The sequence below is a fragment of the Sceloporus undulatus genome, chromosome 6 (assembly GCF_019175285.1).
Source record: "Sceloporus undulatus isolate JIND9_A2432 ecotype Alabama chromosome 6, SceUnd_v1.1, whole genome shotgun sequence".
NCBI lineage: Eukaryota > Metazoa > Chordata > Lepidosauria > Squamata > Phrynosomatidae > Sceloporus > Sceloporus undulatus.
This window is the reverse complement of record NC_056527.1, coordinates 146,442,422-146,454,688: the sequence shown is the minus strand read 5'-3', so window position 1 is coordinate 146,454,688 and position 12,267 is coordinate 146,442,422. Positions and strand designations below refer to the sequence as shown.

The following is a 12,267-nucleotide window of genomic DNA, read 5'->3' as shown; positions in this document are numbered from 1 at the left end:
GTCTAGGAAAGCTAGACTTAAGAGGGAGCCAGGGGCTGAGAGAGAGCGCTTCCTGAGGGCGGGGTTGGCGACCACTCTCCATTCCTCTCTCTGATTGGCTGAAAACTTAGTGTGTGACACTCCAAAGCAGGATTGGTTGCTCTGTAGCCAGCCTCCTTCTCAGAGTCAGGGCTGGAGCTGAAATGGGCAAAAGTCACCAAAAATGCACTGAAATAGAGCCAGGCGCCAAAATCACACCAAAAGCTCTGAAAAGTCCCCGTTTTCGTGTGAAAGTCACCACATTGGCAACCGACTTCCGGGGTTTTATGGGCACAGAGGACCAATCAGAGCACAGGAAGGGCCAGTTGAAGGAATGAGGCCAAACCCCTCAGAAATAGGAAGCCAATCAGAGCGAAGGAAGGGCCAGGTGAAGGGAAATAAGCAGCCTTCTTCTCGCGAGAGCGACCCGCCGCGACGGGACTTAGGCGCCTAGCGAGTGTTCCTGCGCGGGCCAGCTGCGCTCCCATGGCAACTACGCTGCTTCCCCTCCTTCCGCCGCCGCTTCCTTTGGCGCGGCTCCGTCGGAGGTTGGACGTGGTCCTCTCGCCGAGGCGGCCCTTGTTTGTCCGGAGGGAGGTTCCGCTGAGCCTGCAGCATCCGCCTTGTAGTCCTCGGCCATGGCGCTGCCGGCGGCCCTGCGGATCGGGGACCAGCTCATCCTGGAGGAGGACTACGACGAGAGCTACGTCCCGAGCGAGAGAGGTCCGTCGCTCGGCCGGCTGAGGGGCGGTGGGTCTGGCGGCCGGGCTCCCCCGAGGCCTGCCGCCCTGACCGCCCTCCCTCCTCCCTCCTCCCTGCCTGCCTTCTTGCAGAGATCGCGGAGTTCGCTCGCATGATCGGGATCGACGCGGAGAAGGAGCCGGAGCTGCTGTGGCTGGCCCGGGAGGGGATCGTGGCCCCGCTGCCCGCCGAGTGGAAGCCCTGGTCAGTCTGTGGGGCCTCCCTTGGGGGCCTCCCGAGGGTTTGGGGCCAGGGCCTTGGGGCCAAGATCCCTTGGAGGGCGAGGGGCCAGGGCCGGGTCTCTCAGCGGACGCTCAGCGCCCTCTCCCTCCCTCCCTCCCTCCCTCCGCAGCCAAGACGTGACGGGGGACATCTACTACTTCAACTTCGCCGACGGACGCTCCACCTGGGAGCACCCCTGCGATGAGCACTACCGGCAGCTGGTGGCCCTGGAGCGGGAGAAGAGGGTGGAGGCGGCGGGCGGCGGAGGCGGAGGCAGGCGCAAGGAGCGGAGGGCCAAGCGCAAGGAGAAGCGGAAGGTGAGCCTGGGCCTCCCTCCCTCCCTCCCGGGGGACTCCCTGGCAGGGGCCCTGGGCCTCTCTCTGGGCGGCCTTTGGCTCCGCTTTTCCGGACCAGGCTCCCAAGCTTGGATCCGGGGCCCTCTCTCCAGGCCTTGTGGGTCAGCTGCCCTTGCTCAGATGGCGGCAGGCCTTTGCTTGCAGGGCAGCCTCCCGCTGGCATCAGGAGGAATCTTGCGGGGGAACCTTGACATTCTTATACTGCCCTCCTTCCTTCCTTCCTTCCTTCCTTCCTTCGTAGAGCCTCCTGAAAGACTTTCCTGCCCTGACTTGCCCAGTCCTCTGCCCCATTTATTTCTCTCTTACTGCCTTGATGCTGCTATGCAGACATGATCTGCTTCAGCAACTGCTGTCTTTTTGAAAGCTTCCCCAGGGCCATCTCTTTGATTCAGAGCGTTTCATGGCTGGGAGCATTGCTGGCCACAGCAGGCCCCTGTTTCAGCATCTGGACCAGGCTTATATTCTCTTGGCCCATGTTTTGTATTGTAAAACAGGCAAACGACTCAAATGGCACATCAAGTGTATTGTTGTCACAAGGAGCCTCACCTCACCATTTTGAGGGTTTTCCGCAGGGCCCTAGTGAGGCAGATCAGTCTCGCATCTCCCTGAATTAGGAGGCCTGCACTGTGTCTGTGGTTGGCGCCTGCCATCTCAGCTGTGTTTGGCACCAGGGCTTTTTCAGTAGTCATAAAAATCAGTGCCAGCCCCGCTTTGTGCTGTTGCTTCGGATGCCTTTCCCTTAGAATCATAGAGTTGGAAGAGACCACAAAAAGGTCTCAGATCCAAGTCCAACCCCATTCTGCCATGCAGGAACTTTCACTCAAAGCATCCCCACTGACAGATGGCCTTGGCCAAAGACAGTTTGCATTTGCCCATAGAGATTTCAGTGGCCTGTCCTTGTGGGTCTGTTGCTTTTGTGACAGAGAGAAAAAAGAAGAAGGCAGTGGCTCACTGTCCCCTGTTAGTTTCCTTCCGGGGCTTGAGAGTGTTTTCTCTTCATCAGTCTGGGCGGGAAGGGTGGGTCCCTCGCCCCGCAAGCACTCCATAGGGGCTCCTGAAACTCTTTCCCACCATCAGCTGTATTTTGGTGGTCTTTGGGGAGTGTGCTTCCTCCTTGTTTCCATCCTTGTCCTTCCTCCAGAAACTGGGAGCAGGTTGCTCCTCAGCCTGGTTTTCCCACTTGCTGGAGTGAGTAGCGGGAGCAGTCCATTCAAGGACATCTGCCAAACACTGCAGAAAACAAGCCTTTTGTGGTAACTCCCAGAGCTCTTATATTTTTACACTCATGCAGAAATAAATTAACCCGTTAAGTTACCTGATGGCATTTGTCTGCCTAGGAGCTGCAGCCGGAGTCGATGCTTCTCCCTTCAGCATCCTTTTACAGAGCCCCGTCCCCCGTCTCCTCTTCTGGGCGGGCCAGTCCGGACCTGGAGCCGCAGGGCAGCTTGATGGTTAGGCATGAGCCTTTTCTGAAGAGCCCGAAGGGGAGGGCCTCAGGGATGCCTCCTGAGCCGAGCGACCTGCCTGGCCTTCTCCCAGCCTGCGCCTCAGGTAAACTGCAGCCCCTCTTGCCAGCCAAGCCAAGCCGGACGCACCAGATCCTCGCAGATGTAGAGAAGATTCTTGGAAGAGCTCCATCTTCCAGCAGACACATCTTAGGCCACCAGCCACGCCAAGATATGACTGCAGAGGTCAGGTCTGCCGCTCCTGCTGTCTTTTCAGACTCAGAGCCTGAAGATTTAGATAGCCTTGGTGGTGCACAGCATCATTTCAAACAACTGAAAGAGCCTTCTCAGGGCGTGCAGAGTGATAACTGTGTACTAGCCCTGGGCGGAGCCATAGTGGAGAGTTTGTTTTTGGTGGATGAAGAGCTCCAGGAGCAAGGAGATAGTCCTCTTGAAGGGAGCAGATGTTTCCAGGGCCCTGTTGATACCTCCCTGGAAGAGAGGGCTGTAGGGGCCACCAACAGCTGCTTTGTGAAAGATGGGGGCTTCTTGCATGCCATGGAAAAGAAAACTCAGCTCCTTCCTACAGCTGCGTCCCTTGAGCCACTCTGCCAGATGTCTGGGACCAGCACCCTGGAGGGACAAGGTGATGTCCATTCTTTGGGAAATAGACTGAGGCCTCTTAACAGCAGGAAGGAGAGCAGAAGGAGGAAGAAACACCTGGTGCAACGCCAGACCACAGAGTTCAGCAGGAGTGGAAGAGAGACAGAGGGGGCAGCTCCAGAGCCCGATCCCCTGCTGCAGACTTGCCCTGGACTGGGAGCAAGGGCAGGAACTGGTGTGGATGCCAGCCCTTTGCCGGCAACTGCTATGCCAAGGGGTGAGGACATTCCCAGTGCTAAGCTGGACTCTGCTGACGGTGGAAGCAGTGTGGCCAGCAGCTTGGCTGACCATCTTGCTTCCCAGATTTTGGGTGAAGTAGATAACTTCTCCTGGGACCTACAGAGCTCTCATGAAACCGACCACCCTGTGGATCAGCTGGCTGCTTCCAAGAGACCTTTCCTGGAAGCTCTTCATTCCCAGACCCACAGCTCTGCTGACGATTGCTCAGAAAGCGAGTGCTACTCTGAGGACCAGAAGTTCTATCAGCATGTGCTTCATATGGTGAAGAGATCTAGAGGAGCAGAGCTGTCTGCTCCTGAATCCCTAAAGCGATGGCCTGGTGTGGGCCAGAACATGGAGCCCAATGTTACTCAGGAAGGCTCCAGAGAAGCAGAGGCAAAGGCTCAGACCCCACAGAGTCTTGGCGAGGGCCAGGGCTACTCCACCGTTCCTGATGGACCGGCCGAAGGGGAGCCAGCGCAGAGGCGGAGGCTGGCCGAGAACAGCAGCATGCTCGGGCTTTCGCCAGAAGGAGACCAAGAGAAAGAGGTAGGCCATTTGGGTGTTGTTTCTTCCTGGCATATTGCATGCCTTTCCTTTGAGGAGCTGAGGGACGTGGCCCTTCCCACTGTCAGGTATGTTCTCCTCACAAGAATCCTGTGGGAGGCTGGGATGGGCAGGGGACTGGCCCAAGGGGAGCCTTGCCTTTCAAACGTGGCTGTCCTGCCTTGCGTCTAGTGCATGGAGACACAGCCATCCTCTTGTGTGTAAAAGCTGGGGGGGGGGGGCAAATGGAGCCAAGGCCCTGGCACTGGTGTGAAGGACTGCTCATCTTCAACTGATCAGGCCCTGAAGCAGGAGACAGCCGTGTTAACTTACTGAGAGGCTGGCCCTTGGATTGCCACGTGTTTTGGGGCTGAGGGTGAGGAAGAGGAAGGATGAACTGTGACTTCAGAGCCAGGAGAGACCAATTCAGTGCTGGACTGAGTGGCCTTTTGTTTTGTTTTGCTTTACTCATTGCCCTTTCTTCCATAATGTTTAGTTAGCCAGTGGAGTGATGGCACTTGAGGGCCAGGATACCCAGTTAACCTGGCTCATGAATGAAATGCTCAAGGCAAGATGCGCAGGTGTTGCTGTTGGAGCTCTGCTGCCTGGGCCTGGGGCACAAAGGGCTTGTCTTGGAGGGTCCTTTCAAATGTCGCGGGACAGGGACTTTCTTCGGCTGGTTGGTCCGTCCAGGTGCTGCACAGGTGCAGAACTGGCTTCTGCTTGGCATTCCTCCACCTTCTGCAGCCAGCGAACAAGGCTGTCCGTTGTGCATGGGAATGCACCTGAGCCAGAAATAAATTGGCTTGTGAAAGGCTGGAGAAACCTGTTTCCTTACAGGCAAAGTGTGAGTCTTGGGAGCCCTTCTCAGGCCTTTTCAGTATCTGCTTGATAACTGGGAAGAGTACAGAACAGGAGCTTTCTTTGTTTCATTGCAATGTCAACTGTGTTCTTTGTTTTTCAACTCTAAAGTACTGCCTGCTTGTTACAAGCTAAAGTAAAAATTTAAGGAATTGCAGGTTTCTTAGAATTTAACACCTCTGGCCATTTTGTAACAAAATTCAGAAACATTTCAGAGTAAATCTGTTTGGCCACAAATCTATACCTCTAAATTTAACATACACGGATACGACAGTTTTGTAAGTGCTTTTTCCCCCTAACACACTGTTTGTTGGGGTTTTGTTTTATGGAATCCTGCCCTGCTTACCTCTGGAGGAAAAGGTTCCCAGAGGTTTTGTTCTCTGCTGACCCCCAATGAAGCAGTTTTACAGTAGATCACTGGAGACACCATTTTATATCTTTGCATTGTAAGAGTCATCTGCTTGCTGTTCTTTAACCAGCTGCCAACCCAAAAGAGGACCTATGATATGATCTTAGTAGTTACTGAGTTAGCTGAGGAGTCTTTAATGATGGCCTTCACTAATAGCTTTTTGAAGGGCCAAATACTGTGCATGTGTTGGATTACCCCAGTGCCAAGATTTTGTCAGAAAGCAGCTCCAGCCAGAGAGCTAATCTGTTTCTTGCACCCTTGAAGAGACCTTGTCTCCAGCCGAGAGCCTCCTGTCCTGGCTCATGGGATCAGCATGGCACTTCTCTTCTGTTTCTCCCTTCAGTTTTCTTTCTTTCTTTCTTTGTTCTTGTCTGTCATGGAATTCTGTTTTCTTTGGAGTGAGGTGGTGAACTGGTTGTGATATTTAGTGGTGAAGAAACCTCTGCCAGCAGACGGTTGGAAATTTCAGTGATCACGTTTTTGGAGGTGAATCAGGTGGAAAATGGCTGGGAGTGGGGGGCCATTCTTGCCCTGTAGGGCCACGGACAAAGAGGTAGCAAGGGAGCACCTCTAGTATCCCTCTGATCCTGTGCCAGGTATGGCGGCGTTCCTTTTTGCTCCCAGGGAGAGCTCTTGGTCTCTGATGGATCCTCTTGCTATTCAAGCTTCATTGTGAGCATCTTTCAAGAGACAGCTTCAAGAGAGCAAGGTTCAGATGGGGTGAGTTTTAGTTTTAGAAAGGGAGCTTCAGGTTCACTGCCCCAGTTAAGGATGGCATGAGTGCCAGTGTTGCAGACTTCATTCAGTTCAGCAGTGTCGGTTTTGCCAGGGAGTTATTCTTTGGTTTTTAAAGAAAGGTGCTGGTAAATTCAAGGCTGGGAGGTTTATCTCTGGCTCTCAGGATCATGTGTGGATCCCCCAGCCTCATAGGCAATGCTTTTCTGACTGGGAGTCTTTGGCTGGCTGCTTTAGAGAGACTTGTGGTGTTGCACTGGGTGGCCTCTTGGCCTCCTAGTGGTCTCTTCCCCTGGCAAGGATCACTTTTCAGGTGGGAAGCCATTCCAGGCTGTTTTCTGGCTGCTTGCTTTGGCAAGATCTGCCTTCAACCTGGCTTGTGTTTGTCTTTTTCATCCCCTCACAGTCTCCAGACCCTACAGCTCCCCTGGAGGGTCTTGCTCCATTTCATGGCATTGTAGGTGCAGCATCCGGCATACTCCAAGATGCACTCATCCCTGAGGGGAGAAGCTCGGTGGAAGGGAGAGACTTGACTCAGGTGACTTCATTTTCCCGTGCAGTGCTGATGCTCTTTTGCATGTTTAGAGAACTGCCTCATTTTCTCCATATTTTTTTGTAACGCTCCTGCTTTATTTGCATTCTGTAGCCTGACAGCTCCAGGAAGAATTCGCGTGAATTAGTGGATGAAGCAGTAGCAGCAGCATCACCCTTGAACCCACTGATGCCTGTTGGGGCAGAAGAGGAAGAAGCTGTCAGTGAGGTAGTGGTGCTCTGGGGAGAGGGCTCTACCAACACAGTTTTCCAGAGGTCTGGGCCTTCCTTACCCCCAAATGGCACTTCAGTGGATCTCAGGCACACCTGTGAAGGTCTGCACATAGAGCCTCCCTAAGGAAAACGACTTGCCCCTCTTCCAGTGTGAGCTACCAGCTGTGAAGGCAGCCCTGTCACTGGGTCAGAGCAGTGGCCTTTCTAGTCTGGTTTTCACGGGGGGCCATGTGCAGATGCAGAACAGAGAGAGCAACAGGGTGGATAAAAAACAGTAGTGTTTCTTTTCCCCACTTTTTTGGACAAGTCCATTTCCTTAACCAGCAGCCTGGGACATGGGAATGTGCATTCTGCCTCCTAGGCACATAAATTTCACATTCGCCATGCACCAAAGGTAACAAAGCCCTTTGCTTGACTCTATCAGTTGGACAGGGGTACGGTGTCACCTTTTTTTTACGGCCTTTTAATAATAACAACAACAACAACAACTCGATAGGGCCCAGTCAGAACAAAGCAGATAAGAGGGAGTGCTGTAAAAAGTCCCTTTCTGCCCATAACAAGGCTGTCAGGTAGAGCTTGTCTCATGGTCCCCTTCCAGACTCAAAAAAGCAGATTCTAGACTCCAGTCTAAGAATAGCTTTTACTGAAGAAGAAAAAAACCCAAAATAGATAGGTCCATGACTTTTTTGTCAGATCTAAAGTCACACTGCATTCAGGCACTTTATAGTAAATAGTAAAATCCTTCCTCTTGAGTTTGTGGCATTATATGTTTGGTCCCTTTAGCCCCAAGCCTCTTGCGCTTTGACTGTCTTGATGATGAAATGCTTAACCTTTTGGTAGTTTGGCGCCTGGCAAGATCCGTGTGAATAGGCAGCCTTCCCACACCGACAGACGTAATATCCTTGAAATTGTTAAACGACTGTGAGCTACTCGTGTGTGTGTGTATGATTTCAGCATAAGCTTTCAGCTGCCTATGGTGCGTCCGTAGTGTGTATATATGGTGTGTGTGTGTACAGCATGTCATATGTGGGCGTGCCATAGGTGGCTTTCACCTAATGCTGAAGCCATGTGGTGGAAGAAGCAATGATGCGCACACTGTGCCGCATACATGTTTTCATTGTTTTTAGTGGGGCTGGAGCATGCGTGGTATTTCCCTTACACAAGGCCTCCTGGAACAGATTCCCTGTGTAAGGGAAAGGCCTATGGTATGTATGTATCATTATCTAAACACACAAACCATAGCAAAAGCAAAACACCAATTAATCCTAGCAACATTGTTATAACCATAAACATATTATCAGTAATGAACCCTCTTGTCCAGGTAGGTATGTGTACTTATATATTACTGTTTTACGTAATGGAGCTTGCTCCAACCTCCCCCCTTAGACAAGCCGCTGGCTGCAAACAGAGTGGGAACACCCCACGCATGCCAAGCCTCGCCGGTAAGGCTTTTTTAAAAATCAAAGTTATATTTCACAGCCTTTTCAGCACAATTAGAAATGCATTAACCCTTTAAGAACCAACTCAAAGTTTATACAGATCTAGCTAAATATAAACTATAAATCCCAGTTCTAATCAAATTACTGGTAGGAGAGCATCACACAAATGTGATTCCTGAGAAAGGCATGCTGTCCATTACAAAAGGCTAGTCAAGCAGGTGAAGGAAGTCCTGGGTGTCTTATTGTCGGTTAGACCTGCCTATAGGTTCACAGGCACTTCTAATGGTTGTCGGAGGTGCTGGGGGCAGTGGGCAGCTGCCCTAGAGACCGGTTCCCATGCGCCGAGGGTTCCAGAGTTGTGGGACTGGGAGCGACACCCCTGATGGCTCTGGCTTGCCATCCAAATGCCACCTGGAGTTTCCTTCCATGCAAGGAAAGCAAGGGTTGTGGTGCGTCTCAGGGGCTGGAGCGAGGCGTGAAACTTGTTTCTAGCCAACCAGTTCCTTCTATGTCTTATTCCACTTGACGGGGCCGAGTGATGGGAGAACATCTGGGAGGCAGATCAGGGTTTCCTTATGTAGGAATATGTGAAGAAATGCAGGACAAAGCCTGGTCCTAAATGTGCACTTTTCCACTACTGATTTTAAATTTATCCCGTTATAGCAACGGGCTTCTCTTGCTGATGCTTGCAATGATATCCTGACAAGTGGCTGGAATAAGTATGTTAAGTATAAGCTTAGCTTCTAGTTTTTGCCCACCTCCATGAATGCTTGTAAATCCACATAAAGCCACTCTCAGTTGGTGGCCACTCACCAGTCATTGTGCTAACCAGCTCTCAGTTTTAGTTCGCACTGTGCCAAAGGCATGCTTTCTTTTTGTCCATCCATGACATGAAATCAGTACTCACGATACAGCTGAATCACCATGGCCTTCCTTCACACTCCTTGCAGCTCACTTTTAGGCTGCAGCTTGTTGCTGAACATTATTTCTGGGATGTTGCCCTGAAGATTTTCTGTGGGGTGATGGTTTGACTGCAAGGATTTGTCTTTATCTGCTTGCAGTTCCACATGCTCTTCTGTTCTGAGCGGGCGGTAGCTAACTCTTTGCTTAGTCCTCTGTGTGCTGAATGTTTATGGTAGCCTACTCGCTTTGTGGTTTCTAAGAACCCCCAGTTTTGCCTGTACGTGTCTGAGGGAAGCAGCAGGTTTCCTAGGAAAAACAAAAGAAGCATTCCGTGTGCTATAGATGTCCCAAGTCTGAAAAAAGCCTAGTGTACCTGGTCCCTCTTCCGTGGCATGCTCACAAGGGAATTGGCCAGAAGCAGGCGTGCCTTTGAATGTGGGTAATCCTCCCACAGCTGCATAGAACCATAGAGTGGAAGAGGACCACAGGGCGTCCAGTCCAAACCGTCTGCACCGCAGGCATTGTTTCCCTTCCTCTGGGGCCATAGCTAATGAGGCAACAGTTGCCAGGTCTTGGGCTCACAAATCCTTTTGCTCCAGGTTGCTTCAGTACTTCAGAGGTGGGCAGCTTGTGGGTACAAGTCAAGATTTTCCTGCCCTGCAAAAGATCCCAACAACTTATTGGTGTGGGGAGGGGGCTTTCTGTGTGGTTTATTCCTTGTGTGTGTTTTTTGAAGAGTGGCTTGGGATGCACAGCAGAAAATCCTCTTTGCTCCTTTGTTGCCTTTGCAGAGCCTAGGAAGAACAGCCCAGCTTCTCACGGAACCTCCACATGGACGTTCAGTGCCAGCCTTGGTGCCAACCTGACAATGAGGTGAGTGCTTCCTGTGTGAGAGCCGGACGAGTGAGAGTTGTACCTTGACTTGTTGAGCCAGGTGCCCAGAAACTCTTCCTCAGAAGCTGCGCCCTCGAAGAGTGTTCAGAAGCTGCAGCTTGAATCACACTCCCACCCATTTCCATATCCACACCCAAAACCTCCCCGCCTCGTTCGGTTGCGTCTGGTGTTGGGGAAGAAAAGGGAAATGCATAAGCCCACATAGCTGAGCCAGAGAGGAACGAGCTCCCCTTCCTCATGCCTCTTTCGTTCTTCAAAACGTAGCGTGTTAGCATTGCAAAAAGCAGAGAGAGCAAGGAAGGAGCTCTTCCTTGGAACATATTGCAGGTGGGATATTGGCCGACCTCAGTGGGGTTTTGCTTACTGGCAAAGGGTGCTCTCTGAAAACGGTGGCCTCATCCCTGCCTGTTGAAGTGGTGGGTGGAGGGGAAATTTAAGGGGAATGGTAGTAATTGGACTCCATTAGTAGGACCACGGAGCTGCGTGGGTTCATCTGCTTCCAGCAGAGTTCAGCACTCCTCCTCTGAGGCCATTAGTTCCCCAGTTAACTCTCTGTTGGAATAAGTAGCACTACTTAGTTCAAACTGAGATTGAAGCAAACCTGATTCTGATCCTCTTCTCGCCTTTATAGAATTCTTGATCTGTGGGAAAAAAGAACCTACCACTGTTCTTCATTATTGGTATTTCTGACTGATTTTTTACAGTTGCAAAAAATCAGAAAAAAGAAAGAAGAAAGAAAAACAAGTTCCAATAGTGCATTTCCGTTTGTCGAAAGTCTGCCACATCTTGCGTACCCAAAAAATGGCCCTCTATTATTTTTTTTTGAAGTGAAACAAAGAGTAATTGCGGTTCGGTTTGATCTCGCCACTGTCACAAAGTGAATCCATAACTTGGTATTAGTTGGATCATTACTTTATTTGTGCTTTCATTTATTCCCATCTCCCCACTCCTTTCTGTTTATCACTCACTATAGAGAAAATGTGCTCTTTCGCATGTTATTCCAAGGCGTAATCAATTGCCCATTAAAACATGGATTGCAACTTTGGGACTACCAAACTTGTCCAGTGTTGCATTGCTGTGAAACAATGTTTTGTTTTGTTTTTGAAATAGAAAAATTCCCTGGAAAAATAAAGTGCTTGAAAATTTCCTACAGAAATCCTCTGTCGCCAGCACCTCTGAGTTACTAATAGTGAAAGCTATCCTGGTTGTATTAAGGATTTCAGTGTTAGACATGGGCTCAGAGGAAACCAGGGTTCAGATCCCCGCTTGGCCATGGAACAACCCATTAAGTGACGCTGGGCATGTCTCAGTCTCTTTGCTTAAGGCAATGGCCAAACCTCTTCTGAAGAAATCTTGCCCAGAAAAATGTATTCTTAGAGCCAGCATGGGGTGTAGTCATGTGAATGCTGGAGTAAATTCTGGGGAAACCAGGATTTGAATCCCCACTCAGTCCTGGAAGCCCACTGGGTGCCTTGGGCAAGGCACATCTTCCACGCATTAGAGGAAGCCAGTGGCAAACTTCTTTGGATATAAAGCTTGCCAAAAAACACTTTATGTCTTTGCTGTAAATCAGTTTCCATCAAGAAGGCCCATAACAACAACAGCCGCAGCAACACACCAACATTGTATCTGGTTTTTTCCCCCCGAAGGTTTCTTGAAGGTAGGCAGTCACATGAAAGGCTGCATCTTTCTGACCCCTTGGAACATCAGCCACAGCGTTGTGGTGAGTTTGCCATCAGTGCGGGTGGTAGGACATCTTGTGTGTTTCAGAAGCAGACGGATGAAATGGTGGGTTGCTCTTCATCTGGCTGCATCGTCTATAAGGTTGTTGTTGTTGTTGTTGTTGTTGTTGTTGTTATAGTTATATAGTGGCTTTTGCCCACCAGTGTGTGAAATCAGAGGCCCAAGGTGCCCCGTGAGGACTACTCATTATCAGTTATTGAATTCGCATTTGTGTCTCTCTTTGGCCAAATGCAAGAAATAAAGCCCTGCTTAGTCTGTTCCTTCTGGACCCATCGCCGCCTTTGAACGAATGGTCCACAGTACCCAAG

General features: G+C 50.8%; 1 protein-coding gene across 1 annotated transcript in view; it reads left to right on the top strand.

The window, feature by feature from the left end:
* The first annotated feature begins 435 nt into the window (after positions 1 to 435).
* The window catches only part of CEP164 (centrosomal protein 164), a 46,608-nt gene continuing 34,776 nt past the window's right edge, over positions 436 to 12,267 (top strand). Inside the window, exons 1-7 of the mRNA XM_042473987.1 lie at positions 436 to 741; positions 852 to 963; positions 1,112 to 1,298; positions 2,675 to 4,213; positions 6,622 to 6,753; positions 6,862 to 6,975; positions 10,114 to 10,176. Coding sequence (XP_042329921.1) covers positions 657 to 741; positions 852 to 963; positions 1,112 to 1,298; positions 2,675 to 4,213; positions 6,622 to 6,753; positions 6,862 to 6,975; positions 10,114 to 10,176 — 2,232 coding nt within the window. The 5' untranslated portion in view covers positions 436 to 656. The remainder of the gene's footprint in view (positions 742 to 851; positions 964 to 1,111; positions 1,299 to 2,674; positions 4,214 to 6,621; positions 6,754 to 6,861; positions 6,976 to 10,113; positions 10,177 to 12,267) is intronic.